At 36.6% G+C, this 23,849-nt stretch overlaps 1 protein-coding gene across 1 annotated transcript; it reads left to right on the plus strand.

Moving 5' to 3' along the window:
* The first annotated feature begins 9,993 nt into the window (after positions 1-9,993).
* Positions 9,994-23,483, plus strand: LOC133036237 (uncharacterized). The gene is made up of 4 exons (XM_061112757.1): positions 9,994-10,391; positions 11,464-11,548; positions 11,649-12,971; positions 23,403-23,483. The coding sequence occupies exons 1-4, from the start codon at positions 9,994-9,996 to the stop codon at positions 23,481-23,483; spliced, it is 1,887 nt and encodes a 628-aa protein (XP_060968740.1).
* The last annotated feature ends 366 nt before the right edge of the window (positions 23,484-23,849 follow it).

Raw genomic sequence — 23,849 nt, forward strand, 5'->3', positions numbered from 1 at the left:
AAATTATATAGATATTTTATATAGAGAAATATTAATATAAATTTAAAATACTTAAAATGTTATAGATATTTTTAATCATATTTTTAAATTTATTGGTTTAAAATAAAAAAAATTATGTAAATAGCTTATATATAAAAAAAAATTAAAATTTAAAATATTATAAATATTTTTAACCATATTTTTAATTTTATTTATTTTATATTTTAAATTGAAATTGTTGTACTAAGGAATTGATTGTTTTCCGTTTTAGTAATGGTAAACTGATTCACACACTATATTTTACTTTTTGGATTTCCACGTTAACTTTAACAGAATATCCTATTAATTAACAGAATATTCTTTATTAATTTTACAATATTATTATATATATTTAAAAATAAAAATTATATAGATATTGTATATAACGAAATTTTAATTTAATTTTAAAATACTTAAAATGTTATTGATATTTTTAATCATATTTTTTAATTTATTGGTTTAACTTTCAATTAAAATAAAAAAAAAATTATTCAAATATTTTATATAAAAAAATTAAAATTTAAAATATCATAAATATTTAACCATATTTTTAACTTTATTATTATTTATTTTATATTTTAAATTAAAATGGTTGTACTAAGGAATTGATTGCTTTCCATTTTAGTTATGGTAAATCGATTCACACACTATATTTTTCGTAAAGTTTAGGAATAAAAAACTTTTATATCAAATTTACGAATCCAGTCTATATATAAGCACACTCAAATTTGATTATATGAGTTTCGGTTAAGAATATAGTAAATTACAATATATGCATTATCGAATACGTTACCTAATTAAGAAAATTTTTAAAATTAAAAAAAAAATATATGTGTATATAATCATATCCAAATGACACTCCAATGTAGCAAAAGCTAATTTTTTTTTCTTATACATCAAAATCTCAAACCACATTTAAAATTTTTTTAAAAAAATACATTACCTAATTAAAAAAAAAAATAAACATACATGTATTGCACTTAACATCACCTAATTGAACGTAACTAAAAAAATTAACTATAGATGCATTGCACGCAACATCAACCTAGGTATATTTTACAATACGTTTCATTAAATATATATTTCATTTTGATAGAAAAATATATTTATATATATGTATATCTATATGCACAAATTATGAAATACTGTGTGTTTCTTTTTTAGACAGAATATTTAAGACATTACTACACTAGAGTAAACATTTTATTACTTGGCAAACAACATATTATATGCATTAGAATATTTTCTTTATAAAGAATGATAAAATACTCTTCATCTAAGAATTAATTATTTACATGTATTGATATAAAAATAACTTCACAAAATAATTATATTACTTTTTATTGTCTTAATCACTTTTCATTAAGAAAATTCATTTAGACCATAATAATAAATTAAATTATATATAATTATTTCTTGTATTATTTATAATTAAATTATATAGCACCTAATATAAAACTAAGCATACGTGCCTTGCGCGTAACTTTTTTCTAGTAATTAATAAATATCTCAATTCACATTTTGTTACATGATTTGTTTGTTTATTTAATTATTTTATTCAAATTTTTTTAACAAATCTATTATTTATTTGATCTAAATTGCTATGATTAACTTGTTGACAGATCCAATGATCTAATTTTAATCATAGTTCAATTGTCTAAAGATCAAATAAATAATTTGTAACATGTAAATTTTGTAATTTCTTTCATTTGTGATAAACCTAGTAATATGATAGGGTCCATCCAAATTAGTTTGTCTGTGTGAGCCTATATGTTTGCTTTTGGGCTTAGATGCATATAGGAAGCCCATTTATTTTTAGATATTTAAATGAACTAGGTTGCTAAAATAAAATATCACCTATGATAGTCTTATTTAGGCACAATCAGTATTGAACTTATTCAATTAATAATAATTAATTATTCAGTGAAAGGTTAAATTCTTTTCTTTTGGACCTTGTGTGAGAGTTAGGGGCCAATAGTGGTGGGTATGACATACTGAACCCAGCCCTCCCTCACATGAAAAACCCCAATTATGAAGGCACATTTGTCTTATTTAAATAATTGTATTAAGCTAATTATACTAGTTTAATCTAATTAAAATTGAATAAGGCTAATATAATTTATTTTGAAATAAATAGAATTAATTTTTCATTGAATTATTTTAAAATAAATTTAGAAAAGCACACTTAGTTTAAAGATTCTAGATAGTAATTCTAGATAGTAATTGTTATCCCTTTTTCCATCTAATTTGCCTATATTTATGATTACATAGTCAGGGAGTTAATTATATAGTTTACTGTAATCTTTACAACAATTATCCCCTCAAATCGTGGGATTTAATTACATATCACGTAAAATAAATGCGGTTATTATTTGAATATCACACAGCTGTGATTAGTTTGCTTTTAATGGGTCAAGATAATCGTGTATTAAACACATTATAAATCATAATGTTTTGGGATATCTTGATAAGAACTTAGTACCAATGACCTTGATAGCGAGTTGGAGCTTTTCCCCTATCTCTCTGAGGTTGATAATGTAAACCTTGCCACTTTTTCGCAGAAGACATAACACTCCATCTGACAATTGCAGTTCTCGGGGACAGGGTGAACTCCAACAATCTACATCATTTGAATGTCGGTTTCCATTTGAGAGAAATGACTCGTCTATACTATAAATCTCACTAAAAGATGTATAAACCTGATTGATGAAAGTACAAGGAATGTGCCTTCTTATAGTGAGATGGACGCCTCACAATTAGATGCTTGGGTTTACTTGACTGTTATACTTAGTTTGTATATTATATATTATACGCTAAGTGTCTTCACAGCCATTATGTCTCACTTACATCTACTCATGCTTAACGAGATTGATGCCTCGCCTTGCGCATCTACTGACGTATGGTTTCTCGTTAATGTACGAAGCAACAATTTGAATATCTTTATCTCGCGTAAGACCTTATAGTTAGCAAGTTGTAAATATACTCTGTCACTTCCGCATTTAATGAGTTATTCTATTTTCAAATTAATTACTGTTTCATGCATTGATCCATATTCTCCTTAATTTGACACGTGTCCTCCTTTGAAACGATAACCGAATTTTGAGTATAATAATTACCCCTTAAAAAGTTCTTTTTAATAAAAAGTACTTTTTAAATGTTTACTGATGGTACATTCATCATAATCCCTTTCTTAAAGACCACGCATGCCCTCAATTTAACGGCTCCACGGTTTTGAGGGTCATTATCAGCATTAATGAACTTCCCTTTCATCTTTTACCTCATTCCCAACCGTTAGATTTTCTACCCGTTGGCCTTACCGTTATTGGATTCTAAGTATAAAATGACAGTTCAAGCTAGTTATATTCCATAAACTCGTGGTTTTTGGTGAATCTCATCTAGAAATTGGATTGTCACTCTCCTACGGAGATGTCCCATCCAGGCTCAGAAATTTATCCTTCAAAACTTGTAACGCTGGAATATACCAACCACTTTTCTTCTCCATATGTTTTCAAAAACTTCAAACCTCAGTTTAAATTGGAAACGAAAGATTCCACGGCTGAAGATCATCCGATTAATCCAAACCAAGGAGATACAGTCGATCGTTACAAGCGATCCTCACAAGAGATTTCTGAGGGTAAGCATCATCCTTTGCGAATGGTGATCTAATCTGAATTCGTCGTTTTTTTACCACTGTTGCTTCATTGATCTTTTATCTTTGTCTCTACAAGAATGGATGTAGATTTTGAGAGCAAGTTCAGAGGTCCTCCCCAAGCCGACAAGGAATCCAGGAAGAAGGAAATCCTAGTTGGCGAGGTCATGGATTCTACTAAAGAACCCAAATGGCCCAAGACCAAAGCTTACACGAGGAAATCTCTGAACTACCCAATCACTGGTGTTTATATATTTCCTGAGGCTGGGAAAGAGGTCTCGGCCGCAGGGAATGAGATCTCCACTGCAGGAAATGGGATCTTAAAGAATGAAGGTCTTCTGCTGCAGAGAATGAGGTCTATGCAGAGGTCGAGTCCTCTTGCATGTAGACGGTCTTTCTCAAGCTCTCCTGTCCCCTATAAATAACCTTGTATTCTTTGTTTAGGAAAATGACTTAATGGTTTGCCCCTAGTGGCATTTTGTAAAGACAAGTTTGTAAACCAACTTGGTTTTTTTTCCTTATCTTAAATGCCTTGTACTTTTTCATTAGAACTTAATATATTTGTGTTTGCCTATGTTTTCATTCACAATGTAAACAACTATATTTTGATCAAATGTAGAGTACTGTTGGTCTTTCCATTGCTCGTAATTTTCCTATTTAAGTAGTTAGTAATCTACTATGTGTCCGGGCAGTTTATTATCTACCCGATTTTTGATTTACGAGCAGTTATTAATTCTGCCTCGCAATGACAGTTATAATCTGTCTTAAGAAAACTTGAATATACGTTTAATGATTTTATCACTTTGTACATTTTTGATTGCTTATATGAATAGTTAGATTGCCTATTCATTCATTAGGTTTAAGTACTTTAATCGAGACACCTTGATGTCTCCCTTAGTACTTTCCTATCTTGCGCGGACCGTTAATATTCAGCTTTGTACGCAAGTTATGAGTTATATCTCATTTATAACTTGTGATTTTCCTTTCTCGTCAGACAGGTTTAAATCAAAAAGTTATGATGGTTTGATCCCCTTCTCGTCAAAAAGGTTTGATCAAAAACTTTATTTTTTTTTAAAGTTGTGGGTTTGCATTATATCATGTATTTCCAGATGAATTCTGGTTAATCATACACAAATGCCCCTTAAGTAATTTTAAAGAGTAAGACTTTGTAATTACTTAAATAAAAGAAATGATTCTCTTTATTCATAATTGAAGTTTAAAATATTACATCAGCAATGTGAGTTACATCATTGATTTACTGGTAGTAGGGTCGCAAATGTTCCACGTACCAGTAGTTCTTTATTAGCGAGCCATTTAGTCGAGCCAATTTGTAAACTCTGATTCCTACTATTGCTTCGATTACATATGGACCCACCCAGTTCGGGTTGAACACTCCTGTAAACGCATCTCCCGTGTTTACAAATACTCGCCTTAGCACTAAGTCTCCAACGTTGAATAGCTTTTTCTTGACTCTTTTGCCGAAGTATCTTGTAAGTCCGTGTTGATAAGCTGCATTAGTGACTTGTGACTTAGTTCATTTTTTATCAAGTAGATCCAAAGATAACTTTAGGAGTACTTGGTTTTCTTCTTGATTATAAAACTCTCACCTATGAGTCGATATGTTCACTTCAATAGGTAGCATTGCTTCCGAGTCAAATGCCAACGAGAAGGGAGTGTGTCTCGTTGTTGTTTTTTCAGTAGTTTTGTGAGCCCACAGTACTTGAGATAGCTCGTCAGCCCACCTGCCCTTGGCAACATCTAGCTTCTTCTTGATAGTATCCTTCAAGGTTTTATTAACAGCTTCCACTTGTCCATTTGCTTGAGGTCTGGATACTCACGAGAAGCTCTTAATTATTTTGTTCCTTTCGCAGAGCTCAGTGAACAAGTCGCCATTAAACTAGGTTCCGTTGTCAGATACTATCTTCATGGGAATTCCAAACCTATAGACAATGTTCTTGACAACAAAGTTAAGGACTTTCTTGTAGGTTATGGAAACAAGAGGCTCGACCTCAGTCCATTTAGTGAAGAAATCAACTGCTAGCACTGCATACTTGGCTCCTCCTCGCCCTGTGGGTAATGCCCCAATTAGATCAATCCCCCATATAGAAAATGGGTAAGGCGAGGTCATCATCCTTAGTTCTATTGGCGGTATGCGAGGTATATATGAAAACCTTTGACACTTATCACACTTTTTGACAAACTCAGGTGTGTCCTTATTGATCGTTGGCCAGTAATATCCTTGTCTAATGATCTTTTTAGATAGGCTCTGCCAGCCTGCATGATCTCCATCAAAGTCTTCATGAATTTTTCTAATGATCTCGTTTGCTTCTATAGGAAGAACACACCGAAGTAAAGGCATTGAATAACCTCTTATGTATAGTTTGGCTTCAATTATTGTGTATTGAGGCACTGAATACAACAGTTTTCGCCCCTCGTTTTTGTCAGATGGAAGTTGCCCGTCGAGTAGATAGTTGATGATAGGGGTCATCCATGTACGTGAACTGTCTATCATCTCTACGTCTTCCTTTTCACATATACTTGGCTCGCTCAGCATCTCCACCAGAACCAAGTTCAATTCATCCAAGTCGTTCTGCGAGACCAGTTTAGCCAAGGCATCAACGTTAGAGTTTTGTTCTCTTAGAATTTGTTTGATTTTAAAGTAATCAAATTTTTCCAAGTTCTTTCGAACCTTCTCTAGATACTTAGCCATTTTCAGGCCCTTGGCCTGGTATTCCCTGAGAACCTGATTTACAAGCAGTTGTGAGTCACTATGGTAGATGAGATTCTTGACTTTCAACGCCTCAACTATCTTTAAGCCAGCGATCGAGGGTTCATATTTAGCCTCGTTGTTTGATGCGTCTGTTATAGAGAGATTTCTCTCACCTAGAAACTCGAGACCACACACCTGTTTGGAGGACACGTGTATTCAGTTTTCAAGGAAAGCTGAAATGTCCATGAGAGACTCCTCGAGTTTAAACCTCGCCTGAGCTAGAATCAGCGAGATGATGCGAGTATGATCAAAGTCTGATCGCATAACTGTAACTCGCATTATATGGGACCAGAGAACAGATCCAACTCGCATGTATCAGGATATGTGCAGGTATCCTTTCTATACTCCTGCGAAAGCATAGAGATCGATTCTCTATAATGCGAGCTCGTCCTAATGACCTAACAGCCTCGATAAACCAATATAGACTCGCCTGTCTAGGTTCTATCAGCTCGTCATACAATATCCATAGATGCGACTATATAAGAACGCAAACGTCCTAAACTTAATTAAATGATAGGTCTATCTTAAGCCCGCGAGCTTACGCTAGAATATGAACAGACAACTCGCATATTGGAAGACGCATACGTTGTTGTATTTAGTGAATAGAAACTGTTATTCATTTATTGATGCTTACGTTTTTAGTTTAATTATTGTAAATCAATGTGCAAACGGATTGACAATGAATGCAATCTTTGTATAACTAACTGGACACTTGCTTTGTATATAAAGGAGTGATCCACCATGAAATGAGAGCTACGAAACTCTTGCTACAGTGGACTAAGCAGACCGTGATCTGACTGAACCACTATAATCCTTTGTCTTCTTGTTATTTCCAGTTTTCTGTTAAGTATTTACGTTCCCAGCTCGAGTACTCGCCATTTTAGGTTGAATACCTTGCATTTGTTCTTCAAACAATTTCTTCTTATTATTAGTATTATTATATACATTTGGTATTGCGAATTTTGCTTGACAACATTTAGCACCGTCTGTGGGACCATGAGAAGTACATTCTTATTAAATTCTAGAAGGAAAATCATCATGGCTGGAAACCAAGCAAACGGAGGTGTTAACAACGAATCCATCAACATCGGAACAATGAACGTTCTGTTATCTGGAGTTAGAACGCCACCTGTGGATGTCATTAATGGCGGAGTAGGGAGAGGTAATGTCAGACCTCTCAATCTATTCCCTGAAACTGCTGGCCCCCAAGTCGGAGAAACATCCACGCCAGCAGCAACAATGGGGCACTTTCCACCCATCACTCTGGCGGTAGTATCCGAGGGAATCGTCCAGCTCACCACTGACCAGTATACCGCGATCCTGGACCAACTACGCGCCCTGCAGGCCGAGGTGGATGGACAGAACAGGGCCCGACTCCCCCTTCGAGCCCCCACTACTTGCACAGAGTAATAAATTCTAGGCGTCGTAATAACCGTGTTCGCAGGGAACGAAGGACCAACCCCGAATGTCTGGACCTGAATCACCCAACCTCAGGAGACCAATCTGCGAGGTAACCCAACTAGGAGATGCAGATTGATGAAGACCCCGAACGACGTAACCCTCGCAGCAGGCCCTCACGGGAAAACGACATGGAATCTGCCTCCTCGTCCTCGCAGGGTCGCACACCTTGCAGGTACACGAGGTCTGGTTCTGTGGAGACGCAGCAGGGAGGACGATATCAGGTTCATAGGGGTGATCTGCGTGATCACCTTAACACGTTTTCAGAGCACGCTCCCACGCCCCTCGTGACGAGGAAACGCCCCCTGATCCCCAAATGGGCGATCAAGGTGTAAACAGTCACATAAACCCGCCTAACGCACCAGCAGCGACTACCGGGGTTAATGTCCCAGCAAACCTGGCCACAGAAGGCACAACTCCTGCAGTCGCAGCAGTCCCGGCTCCCATAGCCGGGAGTATTGATCAAAGCATGCTTTTGTAAGCTTGGAAAATACTCGAGCAGCAGAGAAAGCCCATATACAAGCTGCATGGGACCTCTCCTTTTACTACGGAAGTGCGACACCCTCAGCTTCCCAAGGGATTCCGATTATCCAAATCCCTAAAATACAAAGGTACCTCTAATCCCATAGATTATTTAGAAAAGTTCAATACTATTATGGAAGTGGATCAGGTACCTCAGCTCGCGAAATTTCGCATTCTTGTAGCAAATCTGGAGGAAAATGCCCACGATTGGTTCAGCCAATTGCCTGAGGCCTCAATCTCGACATGGGAGACCTTTGTCGATCTATTCCTCACGCATTTTTAGGCCACGATGACTTATAGGTCGCCCTATACTACTCTGGCTAACATCAAGCAAGAACCCGGTGAGTCTTTGCAGGACTATTTTAAACGTTTTAATGGCGAGATAACAAAAGTTGAGAAGGCTCCCGAGTCTTCGCTTGTTTGTATGCTAATAATAGGTGTCTTGCCGATTTTTGGAAGGAGCTACAGGCTCAAAGACCAGAATCGCTGGTCGAGTTCTTTACCGTGGCCAAACCGCATAAGAGAATTGAGAATTCTCTGGCAGAATTGGAGAAAGGCAAGGACAAGCGTAAGTCACTAGTGCCGTGGTCACGATCCCGCAGTCCCCGAGGGAAAAATTCCAGAGGTCAAAGCCCAAGAAGACGCAGTCCACGGAGAGAGCGAAGCCCGAAATTGGCCAAATCTCCTCCAAAGAAGGAGTCCTCGCTGAAAAGGAAAGGTGGACCGCACTTCGTGAATTATACTGAGCTCGCGGTACCACGAGACCATATCTACGCCATTGAGGAGAAGAATGGGGTCTTCAAGAAGCCACCCCCGATCAGGGGAAACCGCGAAAAAGAGGGATCCCAAGAAATTCTGTAAGTACCATAAAGATATTGGTCACAATACTTTGGAGTGTTGGGATTTGCAGGATGAGATTGAAGAGCTGATCAGAAGGGGAAAATTCAGCAAATACAAAAGGAACGAGGAAAGTCATCCCCGAGCGGATGACCAAGAGGAAAACCAAAACGCGAGTGGCTCAAGAACGCCTCGCAATATATTGACCGTCATAGGCAGACCCCATATCGCAGGTGACTCCAGAAAGTCGCAGGAGCGATATGCGAAGGAAGCCAAGGAGAAGCTGCTCACCAACGTGAACAATCTCAGTGAGCGACCAGATAAGTTATTCAAGAGAGAATGCGACGACATCACATTCATGGAGAGTGATGCGAGATGGGTCCATCACCCGCATTCTGACGCACTGGTCATTGTCGCCAATATTGGCGGAGACAACGTCTACCGTATACTCGTGGATAACAAAAGTTCAGTAAATCTCTTGAACTTCCAAGCCTTTAACCAAATGGGGTTGCATGAGAAGGATCTGCGACCTGTTACATCGAGTATATACGGTTTTACCGGTGACGTCATTGCGTTGAAAGGAACGATTAAGCTCCCAATTACCTTGGGAACTGCCCCCGTAGTAGCCAAGTCAATGGCTGACTTTGCGGTAATCGACCAATATTCGGCGTACAATGCCGTGATTGGTTGACCAATCCTGAAAGAGATGAAGATCGTGACGTCGATATATCATCTCACAATGAAATTCCCTACTCCCACTGGAGTAGGCTCTGTGCGAGGAGTCCAGTCAGATTCGCGAGAATGCTACAATGCAGCAGTCAAGCTCGCAGAGAAGAAGTCAGTAAATGTCATCTATCTGTTAGAGGCACCGCCTCCTCGCCAGGAGGTCCTTAGGATTGAAGAAGTGCCGCACAAAGATGGACCAGATTTGGATTCGAGGATCCTCGATTATGCCGCAACCGCTGAAGCCGCGGAAGACAATATTGAGGTACCTATGAATCCCGTAGATAATAGTAAAGTTTTGAAAATTGGCTCTAAATTGACTTTTCAGCAGCGAGAAAGACTAACGACCTTTCTCAAACAAAATCTTGATGTTTCGCTTGGAAACATTCAAATATGGTCGGAATATCTCCGCAGGTCATGTCTCATCGCTTGAACATCGACCCCGAAGTGCGAGGTGTCCGACAAAAGCGCCCCAAAACGAACCCCGCGAGGAACCAAGCGCTAAAAGAAGAAGTTGACCGCCTCCTAGCCTGGGACTTCATACGGGAATCTTTCTACCCCGATTGGTTAGCAAATCCTATACTTGTGCCCAAGCCTAACGGCTCATGGCGCACATGCGTTGACTTTACAGACTTAAATAAAGCTTGTCCCAAAGACAGCTTTCCACTTCCTAGCATTGACCAACTTGTTGATGCCACTGCAGGTCATGAACTTCTCAGATTCATGGACGCATATTCGGGATATAATCAAATCCCAATGTATGAGCCAGATCAAGAACATACCTCGTTCATTACAGATCAAGGTCTGTATTGTTATAAAGTAATGCCTTTTGGTTTGATAAACGCAAGTGCGACGTATCAGAGATTGGTAAATATGATGTTCGCAGATTTTCTTGGGGATACTATGGAAGTGTATGTTGACGATATGCTCGTGAAATCTCAACAGGAAAAAGACCATGTCAGCCATTTACAAGCAATGTTTGAAATACTTAGGTGATATAAAATGCAGCTAAATCCATTAAAGTGCGTCTTTGGAGTCGGTTCAGGAAAGTTCCTCGGGTTTATGGTTCATCAGCGAGGAATAGAGGCAAACCCTGCGAAGATCAAAGCGTTAGTAGAAATGCGATCACCGACTAAGCCGAAAGAAGTCTAAAGTCTCACTGGTAAAGTCGCCGCTCTGAACTGTTTTATATCGCGATCCTCTGATAAATGCAATGAGTTTTTTCAAATTTTAAAGGGAAATAAGAAGTTCCAGTGGACCGAGAAATGCAAAGAGGCTTTTCAAGCATTTAAAACGCATTTGGGGCTGCCCCCAATCCTGTCAAAACCCATAACCGGCGAAGTCTTATCAATTTATCTAGCGGTGTCAGGATATGCGATTAGTTCGGTACTAATCCGTGAAGATCAAGGACGACAATACCCGGTGTACTATGTCAGTAAACTCCTCTTAGATGCTGAGACCTGCTACCCTCAAATGGAAAAATTAGCGTTCACTCTAGTAATGTCGTCAAGAAAGTTGCGACCTTAATTCCAGGCCAACAGCATCGAAGTTTTAACAAACTACCCTTTGAGGCAAGTCTTGGCGAAACTAGAGACATTGGGAAGATTGTTGAAATGGTCGGTAGAGTTAAGTCAGTTCGACATCAAGTACAAACCGAGAACTGCGATCAAGGGGCAAGCCTTGGCAGATTTCATTCTCGAGTTCCCAAGTACTGAAGTGGCACTCATAAACGAAGAAATCAACACCGCTATAGCAAAAGGAGAAGGATGGACATTGTACGTCGATGGAGCTTCTAATAGCGAAGGTTCCGGCAGCGGAATCCTACTAATCAGTCCCAACAATTTTAAGGTACACGTTGCTTTATGTTTTGAGTTTTCCGCATCTAACAATGAAGCCAAGTATGAGGCTTTAATTTCTGGATTGAGGCTCGCTCTCGAGATGAGAATCGAGTACTTGCAGGCTTTCATCGATTCCCAAATCGTCGTGTGCCAGGTGAATGGAGAATATCTGGCCAGAGGCGGGCGATTGGTTAAGTATCTCGCCTTAGTATGCGAGCTGATGCAGAAATTCAAGAGAGTAGTCTTGTCCCGAGTACCACGTGCTCATAACTCACACGCAGACGCATTTGCCCGATTGGCCTCGACTAGAGAAGTTGAATTACTCGATGTAATTCCTGTTGACGTATTGGCTCACCCAACGATAAATCGAGAAGAGATAATGGAGATAGATACCGCCCAAGAGGTCACCTGGATGACTCTGATAATCGCATATCTGGAGAATGGTATCTTGCCTGGGGACAAAATGGAAGCAAGGAAGCTGCGGCAGCGGGCTGCCCGATATGCCATCTATGATGGAAGATTATATCGCAGAAGCTTTAGTCAGCTGCTGCTCAAATGTATCGACGGGGAAAGCTGCGACTACATACTCCGTCAGGTGAACGAGAGTATTTGTGGGAATCATACTGGTGGTAATTCCCTTGCCCTAAAAATTATGCGACAGGGGTATTACTGTCCTACCTTGCGACAAGATGCTTTCACTTTCGCAAAGAAATGCGACAAATGTCAGCGGATAACCACATATACCCATCAACCTCCGAGCCACTTGCATTCCATCACAAGCCCTTCGCCCTTTGCAGTATGGGGCATCAACTTGATAGGTGAATTACCTAAAGGAAAAGGCAGAGTCAAGTATCCTGTAGTCGCGGTCGAATACTTCACAAAATTGGTTGAGGCCAAAGCACTAGCAACCATTACAACGACTAAGTTGCGCAAGTGTGTCTATAACTCCATAATATGTCGATTTGGCATCCCTTACAAGCTCATTTCAGATATTGGAAAGCAGATTGATTGTAAGGAGGTGCGGCACTTATGCGATGACTTGGGAATTAAAAAAGCATTCTCAGCAGTCGCCTATCCGCAGAGCAACGGACAAACCGAAGCGGTCAACAAGATAATAAAGCACACCATCAAAGGAAAACTCGAAGAACGTAAGGGGGTATGGCCAGACGAGCTCCTGCAAGTTTTTGTTGGAAGTTATTTTACCAGGAACTTAGATCTACTCACAAGTATGTTGATTTAACAACCTAAATATGAACTTCTAAAACGATGGAAAATAAAACACATAAAAGTATCAGAAATCTTACATTGGGTGCAGCGGAATATATGTCTCCTCCCACTCAGATCTCTAACCCTTGATTTCTTTCTGTAGCAGAGTATAATCAAGATCTGAGCCTGATAGTCCTTCTTTGTTGTTTCTGAATTCCACACAGCCTTCCTCACTATGATTGAGGTATTACTTGATGTGTGTGGGCACTACTCTAACAGTTATAGATTTCGAAACAGTGAAGGAATAGAGAGAGAGAGGGTGGCGGCTCAGAGAGAATTTTGAGTGAGAAAATTCTGTCAGAATAATGTTGTGTAAGTGTTGTTCAAAACTGAAGCCTTATTGCCTTCTATTTATAGAAGACCACCCAGGGCTATGGTTGAATTAATTGACATTTAAAATTGAAAAAATCAATGAGAAAAGGAAGCTTAAGTGGCCGGCCTAGGCATTGTGGAAACAAGGCTTGCCACTTTTCCAACTTTCCTTTTCCTACATTGATAGTTTCCTGTTTTGTGAAAAACTTCCAATTCCTTTGTTCAACCACATAAATGTCAAATCCAATTATTTAATAATTAAAATTAATTATCAAATAATATATTGTCATTTACTTTATTAATAATAAAACTAATTAAAGTTTCCTAATTAATAAATATGCCCTTCAAAATCTCTATTTACTGTTTTGCCCTTAATAAGTGATAAATTCTCAAATAGACATAGTGTATCTTGAGAATTATAATTGATTAATTAAAATTAATTAATTGAGTCTTACAAGTAATATTATCTCAACTAGTGGGGGGACCATGGGTCTATATATCCGAGCTTCCAATAAGCAGATCTAGAATTTACTACTTAAATTCACTGACTTATTAATTCTTCGTTGAATCCACACATAAAACTCAGAATTGCACTCTCAGTATATAGAATGCTCTATATGTTCCACCATATAGACACATCATTAGTTATCCATTGTTATAATCCTAATGTGATCAATGATCCTCTATATGGATGATTTACACTGTAAAGGGACTAAATTACCGTAACACCCTACAATGTATTTTATCCTTAAAACACTTAACCCTGTATAAATGATATTTCAACTAAGTGAAATGAGTACTCAATCATTTATCTCGTTTGGTTAAGCTCGAAGGAAATCACCCTTTGCTTACTATTAGCCAGATAGAAGCTATAGATTCCATATTTATGTTAGCGCTCCCACTCAATCGTACTACCGTGTTTCCCAAAATGTATGTATTACCCTGACCAAAAAATAGGCTTAACTAATAAATCAAAAACACGAATAACACTCTTGAGATTGAGCGTAACCATATTAGGATTTCGATCATGTGATCTAGGATCAACTTAGTGATATTGAATTGAATAGATATTTACGGTAAGTTTCATAAATCTATTTCAAAGTTCAATATCGGTCCATTCCAATGCATACTCCATGCATCCAACTTGAGCTTTACTTTAACCAATGTTCTGGAAAGAACATAGCATTTCTCCAAATGCAAGTAAACTCTGTTGTAGATTGTCATATCAGTAAAACCTAGTGTTCTGATAAATCTAGGAATACTTTATTCACATAGTCATGTTTACTTTCCACTGTGTTGACAACACAATAAACATGATCAAGTATGTGAAAGGGGTTTGGATGAATTTATAAATCAAATAGACAAACAATTGATTAAGTGAACCAAAACATATACAAATGAATGAAAAATACTTCTGTTACTTTATTGATATCGAATAATCTGGATTACATTGAAATAGAGTTTTATTTAGGGCATAAAACCCAACAAACTCCCACTTGCACTAATATAAAACAAATCAGTACATTTCAATTAACCCTAAATTCTGATGGTGCGTTTCGAATGTAGTTACTCCCAAGACTTTGGTGAATGGATCAGCTAAGTTGTCCTGCGTGTCCACTTTTTCCACCAGTACATCCCCTCTTGCCACATATTCTCTGATAATATGATATTTTCTTTCTATATGCTTACTTCTCTTGTGGCTCCGAGGTTCCTTACTGTTGGCTATAGCTCCACTGTTATCACAAAGCAGGACTAGAGGCTTTTACATTCCAAAAACCACACCAAGACTGGTGAAGAACTTCCTAAGCCAGACAACCTCTTTAGCTACTTCAGCCGCAGCTATGTATTCTTCCTCCATGGTAGAATCCAAAATCGCTGTTTATTTAGTACTTCTCAATACCACTGCTCCACCCCCAAGAGTAAACACCATCCCAGATGTAGATTTCCTGTCTTCAAGACATCCCTGGAAATCTGAGTCTGTATAGCCTAAGGGATTTAAAGCACCACCCTTGTAGACTAATACATAATCTCTTGTACTCTTTAAGTATTTCAAAATATACTTAACAGCATTCCAATGTACCCGTCCTGGATTTGACTGATACCTGCTCACGATTCCAACTGCATAGCAGATTTCAGGTCTAGTGCATAGCATAGCATACATTAGACTTCCAACTGCAGAAGCATAAGGAACTTTTGCCATGTCTTCTATCTCTTGAGGATCAGTAGGACACTATTCCTTAGATAGATGGATACCATATCTAGAAGGCATATTTGCCCCATTGGTATTAGTCATGGAGAATCTCTCTAGAACTTTGTCAATGTAAGTTGTTTGAGAGAGAGCAAGGGATCTGTTCTTCCGGTTTCTGATAATATGAATACCGAGAACATAGGCTGCCTCACCCAAGTCTTTCATATCGAATTGAGTGTCAAGCCATTCCTTGATGTGAGTCATTTTCTTGACATTATTGCCAATGATCAAAATGTCATCAACATAAAGGACCAGGAATACTACTACTCGGTCTTCCTTGAGTTGGTAAACACAAGGTTCATCTTCATTCTGATGAAAGTCGTAGGTTTTAATGATCTCATTAAACCTTCTATTCCACGAGCGAGAAGCTTTCTTAAGTCCATATATGGACCTATTTAATTTGCAAACTTTATTCTCCTGCCCAGGAAGAACATAACCTTTTGGTTGCTCCATATAGATGGTTTCTTCAAGAAGCCCATTAAGAAAGGTTGTCTTGACATCCATTTGCCAAATTTCATAATCTAAAGCGACAACAATGGAGAGAAGAATTCGGATTGATTTGAGCATGGCAACCAGACTAAAAGTTTCCTCATAGCCCACACCTTCTCTTTGGGTATAACCCTTGGCGACCAGTCTAGCTTTGAAAGTTTCGACTTCGCCTCCAGTGCCTCTTTTCTTCTTGTAGACCCATTTACATCCAATTGGACGATAATCATCAGGTGGTTCTACATATTCCCAGACTTTGTTCTTTTTCATGGAATCCATTTCTGAATCCATGCCGGCTGACCATCGCTTCCGTTGCGGACTTGCCATTGCCTGTTTATAGGTTAATGGGTCGTCATCAATACCGTCACCAACGACCATATTGATTTCACCATCCAAGCCATAATGAGATGGTTTTGTAGAAACCCTCCCACTACGAAGAGGAGCGGTGACCTTCTGAACAGGAGCTTTGGTAGTAGTTTTCTCAGCTGCTACAACTGAAGGAGTGGGATGTTCCTCTTCTTGAGTAGAAGAGGATGGAACATTTGAAGGAGCAGTATCTGTAAGCATTTCCTCTAATACAATTTCACTTTTCGGTTTGTTGTCTTTCATATAGTTATCTTCAAGGAAAGTAGCATTTGTAGAAACAAACACTTTGTTATCCTTGTGACTATAAAATATTCCACCCCTAGTCTCTTAAGAATTTCCGACAAACATGCAAACTTCAGTTCGCGATTCCAGTTTACCTTCTTTCTTTCTCAAGACGTGAGCATGACATCCCCAAATCCTATAATGGCATAAACTAGGTGGACGACCATTCCATGGTTCGATGGGTGTCTTAGGGACTGCTTTAGATGGTACAACCTTTAAAATGTCATTTTCCATTTGAATAGCATATCCCCAGAAGGACGTAGACAGAGTTGAATAACTCAGCATGGACCTAACCATTTCCAAGAGAGTGCGATTTCTTCTTTCTGCAACTCCATTTTGCTGTGGAGTGCTTGGGGCAGTATATTGGGATTCAATTCCAAGTTCAGTTAAATGATCTTTGAACTGCATATCCATATATTCTCCACCCCTATCAGTTCGCAAGATCTTTAATGTTTTACCTAATTGGTTTTGAGCCAAAGCATGAAATTCCTGAAACTTTTCAAACGTTTCAGATTTCTTTTGCATTAGGTAAAGAAAACTGCATCTAGAGAAATCGTCAATGAAAGTGACGAAATACTCATAACCTCCTCTGGCTTTTACATTTAGAGGTCCGCAAACATCTAAATGCACTAACCCTAGGGGTTGTTTGGTACGCTCTCCCTTCGCAGAGAAAGAACGTTTGGTCATTTTTCCTTCTAGGCAAGACTCGCAAACTGGCAGTTCTCCTAAGACGACATTTTTCAATGGAACGTCTTTGGTTAGCCTATTGAGTCTATCAAAGCCTATATGACCTAAACGTAAATGCCATAGATAAGTTTGATCATCATTATCAATCTCTTTTCTCTTAAGGCTTCTAGGTTTAGCTACATTGAAAAGTTTAGTATTTAGTGAGATTTGAGTATTAGGTCTTAAAACATAAAGCCCTTGTTCCATGTTTGCAACACATATATGAAATCCATTATGAGAAATTGAACAATTTGAACTCGAAAAATTCAATATATAAAATTGTGTTTGTAAACATGAAACGCTAATCAAGTTTCTACTAAAATTGGGAATATATAAAACATTTTCTAAAAGTAAAAACTTCTTTGAATTAAACTTGATTCGGGTTGTTCCTCTTGCTTTAACAGATACCAACTCGCCATTTCCAACTTTAAGCTTTAACTCCTCTGGGTGAAGATTCTCCCAAGTTTTAAGTAGCTGCAATGAAGAACATACATGGTTAGTAGATCCAGAATCAACAATTCAGGTGGATTTGTCATTCTCTAAAACACATGATTCAAAGACAAAAGCATCACCTTCGTTTGAATTGTCTAGAAGCCTAGGACATTGTTCTTCTTTATGTCCCTTTCCATTACAATTCACACATAGAACATGATGTCTGATAATTGTACTTGAAGAAGCAGCTTTGTTAGAGCCCTCATGCTTAATCTTCTTCCTCTGATTAAAGTTTGCAATACCAGGAGGTCCCATTGCAATCAGATTCCGCTCATGGGCCCTCAACTCAGTCTCGAGTTTGTCCATGTTGGAGGAGTGATGATTGTTCAATAAGTAATATAGAACAAAATTATCATACTCTTGAGGAAGACTATTAAGTATGAGTCGTACCCATTGTTCCTTTGATAAATCAATTCCTAGTAGATTTGCCTTTTGGAATTTCAGATTCATCAACAATAGGTGCGAGTTAATGCAACTACCAAGATGCATTTTCACACTATTGAGTTCTTTTGCAAAGATACTAACTAGGAGTGGATCGGGATGAGGGTTATTCATATTGGCACTACAACATATCAATAAACAGAAGTAAAGTTTTGGTTCTATAAATTCATACACAAGTTCAGAAAACAAATAATCACATATGTTATAAAAATACTAAATCTAACATAGTTTATTTTCCAAGGTTTCCAACGAACCGATACAGTGTCGCGTTTAGGCGAGAGTCAAAGCATCATCCATTGAATAGAGTTGTCAATTCATCTAAAATGCCAAACATTCTAGCAATCTTTTATTCGATCAAGATTGGAATTCAGCGTTGTCCCGTTTAGGCGAGAGTCAAGGCAATTCTATCTTATGAGCTTCTACCATTGTTTCGCACTCTTATAAGTCTTATACAGTCGCCACCATTAGGGTGGACATAAACCATATAAAAAACTTATAAGAATACTTATCTTTCGAGATTAAACGGCGCTAACTTGCTAATGAACGTTCCTCCATTAGGGAGGATTACTCACTAAAACAATAGCTATGTAAAACCAACAATGGAGATCGAATTTCTCTTGATTAAAGCTCATTATTTAAAAAAAATATGTATTTTGTTTAATCATTTATATTCCATATCTCAATAATGAAATATTACAATCTAAAGTAAAAACTTAAATTAAATTTCAGAAATGGAATAATTTTGAAAAATATCTTATTTAAGTTGTTTAGAAAAATCTAAATATTCAACTTAAATATTCTTCAATCAATGACTTAATTAAACATTACCAATTAAGTAGTAACCACTTAATTTAGAAGATATTAAGTTCCCATATTTATAAAATATCAACTTAAAAAATATCTAAAGAATCTTAATAACCAATTCCTAAAATTCCTCAACTTAATTTATAATAAGAAATTCAAAAATATTCAAATCTAAGTTGATTTGATGGATTTCACTAAATCTCAACTTAAATAGGAATATTTAATGAAATTATAAAATTAAGATTCAGAAAGAATTTATAAGGTTATAATTCCATATTTAATTAAACACAAGAAAAATACATATAGTTTTCCAGAATATAATTATTCAAACTATGTTTTTCTTAAATTAATTTCAAGGAAGAATGAAATTAATTATGTTGCTAATCAATTTTTATTAGGTCAAACTAATATAATTAACCTAGCACAGTTATCCAAATCAGGCAAATGGGCCTTCACAATTGGGGTTGTTCATGTGAGGGGGGGCTGGGTCCAGTACGTCATACCCACTTCTAAGGCTCCCAACTCTCACACAAGGCCCAAAAGAGAGGAATTTAACCTTAAAATGAACAACTGTTATTAATTGAATAGGCTCACTACTAAATGAGCCTAAATAAAATCTGTCAGGTATGATATTTTATTTAGCAACAACAACCTATATGTATCTATAACAAAAATTAAACATATAGGCTCACACAGGCACACACATTTGGATGGATCCTATCATGTTACTAGGTCATACACAGATGAAAGAAGATTGTAAAAATTACCTGTTACAAATTATTTGCTTGATCTATCATCAATTGAACCATTAGTTAAAATCAGATCATTGGATCTGTCAACAAGTTAACCATGGCAATTTCGATCAAGCGATAATAGGTTTTAGAAAACTTACAAACAATCTAAAATACATACTCCTGCAACAAGGTTAGATTTGGATAGTTGGATGTAGGATTTATTTAATTTTTAAAAATATATTTCGAAAAAAAAATTAAAAATTAAACCTACCATTTTGAAAAATTAAGTTTTGGGTAACCTAAATGTCATATCAAAATAAATTGCTAACTTTCCTTTTAAATTTCATGTTATTTAATAAATTAAATAATAAAATAAAAAATGGTAAATACATACCCTTTTCTTATTTTACAATTTAATTTAAGTAAGAATAACAAAATTTAAAAGTTAACAAAAATACCTTATTTCCTCTTTTAAAATATCATGATTATTTTGATCTTATTCTAATTAAGGTCAAGTTACTAAAAAAAAAAAATTAATATCTGACCTTAAAAAAAATAAAATAATCAAATTTTAAAGGAAATAAGAAAAGAGGTAAGCAAAAATTGATTTTTCCTATTTTCAAAATCAAATTACACTAATATCTAAAATTAATTTTAAAAAAAAATTAATTTATTTCTGATAATTAGATTTGAAATTTGAAAAACAAAATCAATATACAAAACTACACAAAAAATCGGAATTTAATTCCATGAAATAGCATGAAAAATCAAAAAAATTGAAAAATTGGATGAACTGTGCGGATGGCATGCCAGGCATGCCCATCCGCGCGCGCCCAAGAGATGCACGCCGAGGGATCACGGCGCAGGAAGGCTGCTTGCAGCCATTCTGCGCGCGTGATGAGGGTGCTCATCATCCCAATTTTTCTAATTTTCAAAAATTCATAACTAATTCAAATTAAATCGAAATCGAGTTCTGTAAAAAAGTAAATTGCTTAAAATTTTCCAAACTATCCAACAAAAATAATTACAGAGACAGAAAAGTTACTATTTTTCTCAGAATTCACAAACAACAATCAAACATCAATATGACACACAAAGCAACATGATACCATCCAAAACACAAACAAATCGTTTTAAGTCCAAATTTCTTGCAAGCAAATCAATTACCATGGCTCTGGTGCCAGTTGTTGGAAGTAATTCTACCAGGAACTTAGATCTACTCACAAGTATGTTGATTTAACAACCTAAATATGAACTTCTAAAACGATGGAAAATTAAACACATAAAAGTATCAGAAATCTTACATTGGGTGCAGCGGAATATATGTCTCCTCCCACTCAGATCTCTAACCCTTGATTCCTTTCTGTAGCAGAGTATAATCAAGATCTGAGCCCGATAGTCCTTCTTTGTTGTTTCTGAATTCTACACAGCCTTCCTCACTATGATTGAGGTATTACTTGATGTGTGCGGGCACTACTCTAACACTTATAGATTTCAAAACAATGAAGGAATAGAGAGAGAGAGGGTGGCGGCTCAGAGAGAATTTTGAGTGAGAAAATTCTGTCAGAATAATGTTGTGTAAGTGTTGTTCAAAACTGAAGCCTTTGCCTTCTATTTATAGAAGACCACCCAGGGCTATGGTTAAATTAATTGACATTTAAAATTGGAAAAATCAATGAGAAAAGGAAGCTTAAGTGGCTGGCCTAGGATTTGTGGAAACAAGGCTTGCCACTTTTCTAACTTTCCTTTTCCTACATTGATAGTTTCCTGTTTTGTCAAAAACTGCCAATTCCTTTGTTCAACCACCGAAATGTCAAATATAATTATTAAATAATTAAAATTAATTATCAAATAATATATTGTCATTTATTTTATTAATAATAAAACTAATTAAAGTTTCCTAATTAATAAATATGCCCTTCAAAATCTCTATTTACTGTTTTGCCCTTAATACGTGATAAATTCTCTAATAGACACAATCTATCTTGAGAATTATAATTGATTAATTAAAATGAATTAATTGAGTCTTACAAGTAATATTATCTCAACTAGTGGGGGGACCATGGGTCTATATATCCGAGCTTCTAATAAACAGATCTAGAATTTACTACTTAAATTCACTGACTTATTAATTCTTCGTTGAATCCACACATAGAACTCAGAATTGCACTCTCAGTATATAGAATGCTCTATATGTTCCACCATATAGACACATCATTAGTTATCCATTGTTATAATCCTAATGTGATCAATGATCCTCTATATGGATGATTTACACTGTAAAGGGACTAAATTATCGTAACACCCTACAATGTATTTTATCCTTAAAACACTTAACCCTGTATAAAAGATATTTCAACTAAGTGAAATGAGTACTCAATCATTTATCTCGTTTGGTTAAGCTCGAAGGAAATCACCCTTTGCTTACTATTCGGCAGATAGAAGCTATAGATTCCATATTTATGTTAGCGCTCCCACTCAATCGTACTACCGTGTTCCCAAAATGTATGTATTACCCTAACCAAAAAATAGGCTTAACTAACAAATCAAAGAACACGAATAACACTCTTGAGATTGAGTGTAACCATATCAGGATTTCGATCATGTGATCTAGGATCAACTTAGTGATATTGAATTGAATAGATATTTACGGTAAGTTTCATAAATCTATTTCAAAGTTCAATATCGGTCCATTCCAATGCATACTCCATGCATCCAACCTGAGTTTTACTTTAACCAATGTTCTAGAAAGAACATAGCATTTCTCCAAATGCAAGTAAACTCTGTTGTAGATTGTCATATCAGTAAAACCCAGTGTTTTGATAAATCTAGGAATACTTTATTCACATAGTCATATTTACTTTCCACTGTGTTGACAACACAATAAACATGATCAAGTATGTGAAAGGGGTTTGGATGAATTTATAAATCAAATAGACAAACAATTGACTAAGTGAACCAAAACATACACAAATGAATGAAAAATACTTCTCTTACTTTATTGATATCGAATAATCTGGATTACATTGAAATAGAGTTTTATTTAGGGCATAAAACCCAACAGTTTTATGGTCATACAACACGACCCCCCGGTCCACGACTGGTGAGACTCCTTTCTCGCTCTCTTATGGATGCGAAGCTATGGTACCAGTTGAGATCGGGGCAGGTTCTCTATGAAGAGATGTTTTCAACGTGTAAAAAAACGAAGAAAAGTAGTCGCTCTACCTCGACCTTCTAGAAGAAAAGCGCGATTAGGCTCACCTGTAAAACGCGACTTATCAGCGGCGAACCGCAAGATATTTCAACTCCAAGGTCAAGGAAAGAGTCCTGCGAGTAGGAGACTTAGTCCTTCGAAGAGTAATGCCAAACATGAAGAACCCAGCGCATGGGGTCTTCGGGGACAATTGGGAAGGATCGTATCTCATTGCAGGAAAGGTTGGTGACGCAACGTACTGACTCGCAGAACTCGATGGTACTGCGATTCGAAGGGCCTGGAATGGCGAGAGCTTAAAATTTTATTATTAATAGTACTCGCATTGTATAGTTTATACTCGCTGTGTATTTATACTTAGTCATTTTTTATAAATCCTAAGTATAGGGGGTATATGTACTATTGATTAGTAAAGTTATGAAAAGTTATGAAAGTTATGAAATTTTTCAAGTTTCTAAAAATTTTCTACCTTAATACTTATTACTCCAAGTTGTAGTTAAGGTCGCAATCAAGATATTATAAATAGAAAAAAAAACGCGAGTACCCGTGTGCTGCGAGAATGTTATAGATAGATATCCCCGAGAGGATATAAAGTCTTTCAAAAGAAACATAAACGTAAATTTATTCAAGTACAAAGCGCGAGTACCCTTGTACCGCATATATATA

Source organism: Cannabis sativa, chromosome 3 (assembly GCF_029168945.1).
Source record: "Cannabis sativa cultivar Pink pepper isolate KNU-18-1 chromosome 3, ASM2916894v1, whole genome shotgun sequence".
In the NCBI taxonomy this organism is placed as follows: Eukaryota; Viridiplantae; Streptophyta; class Magnoliopsida; order Rosales; family Cannabaceae; genus Cannabis; species Cannabis sativa.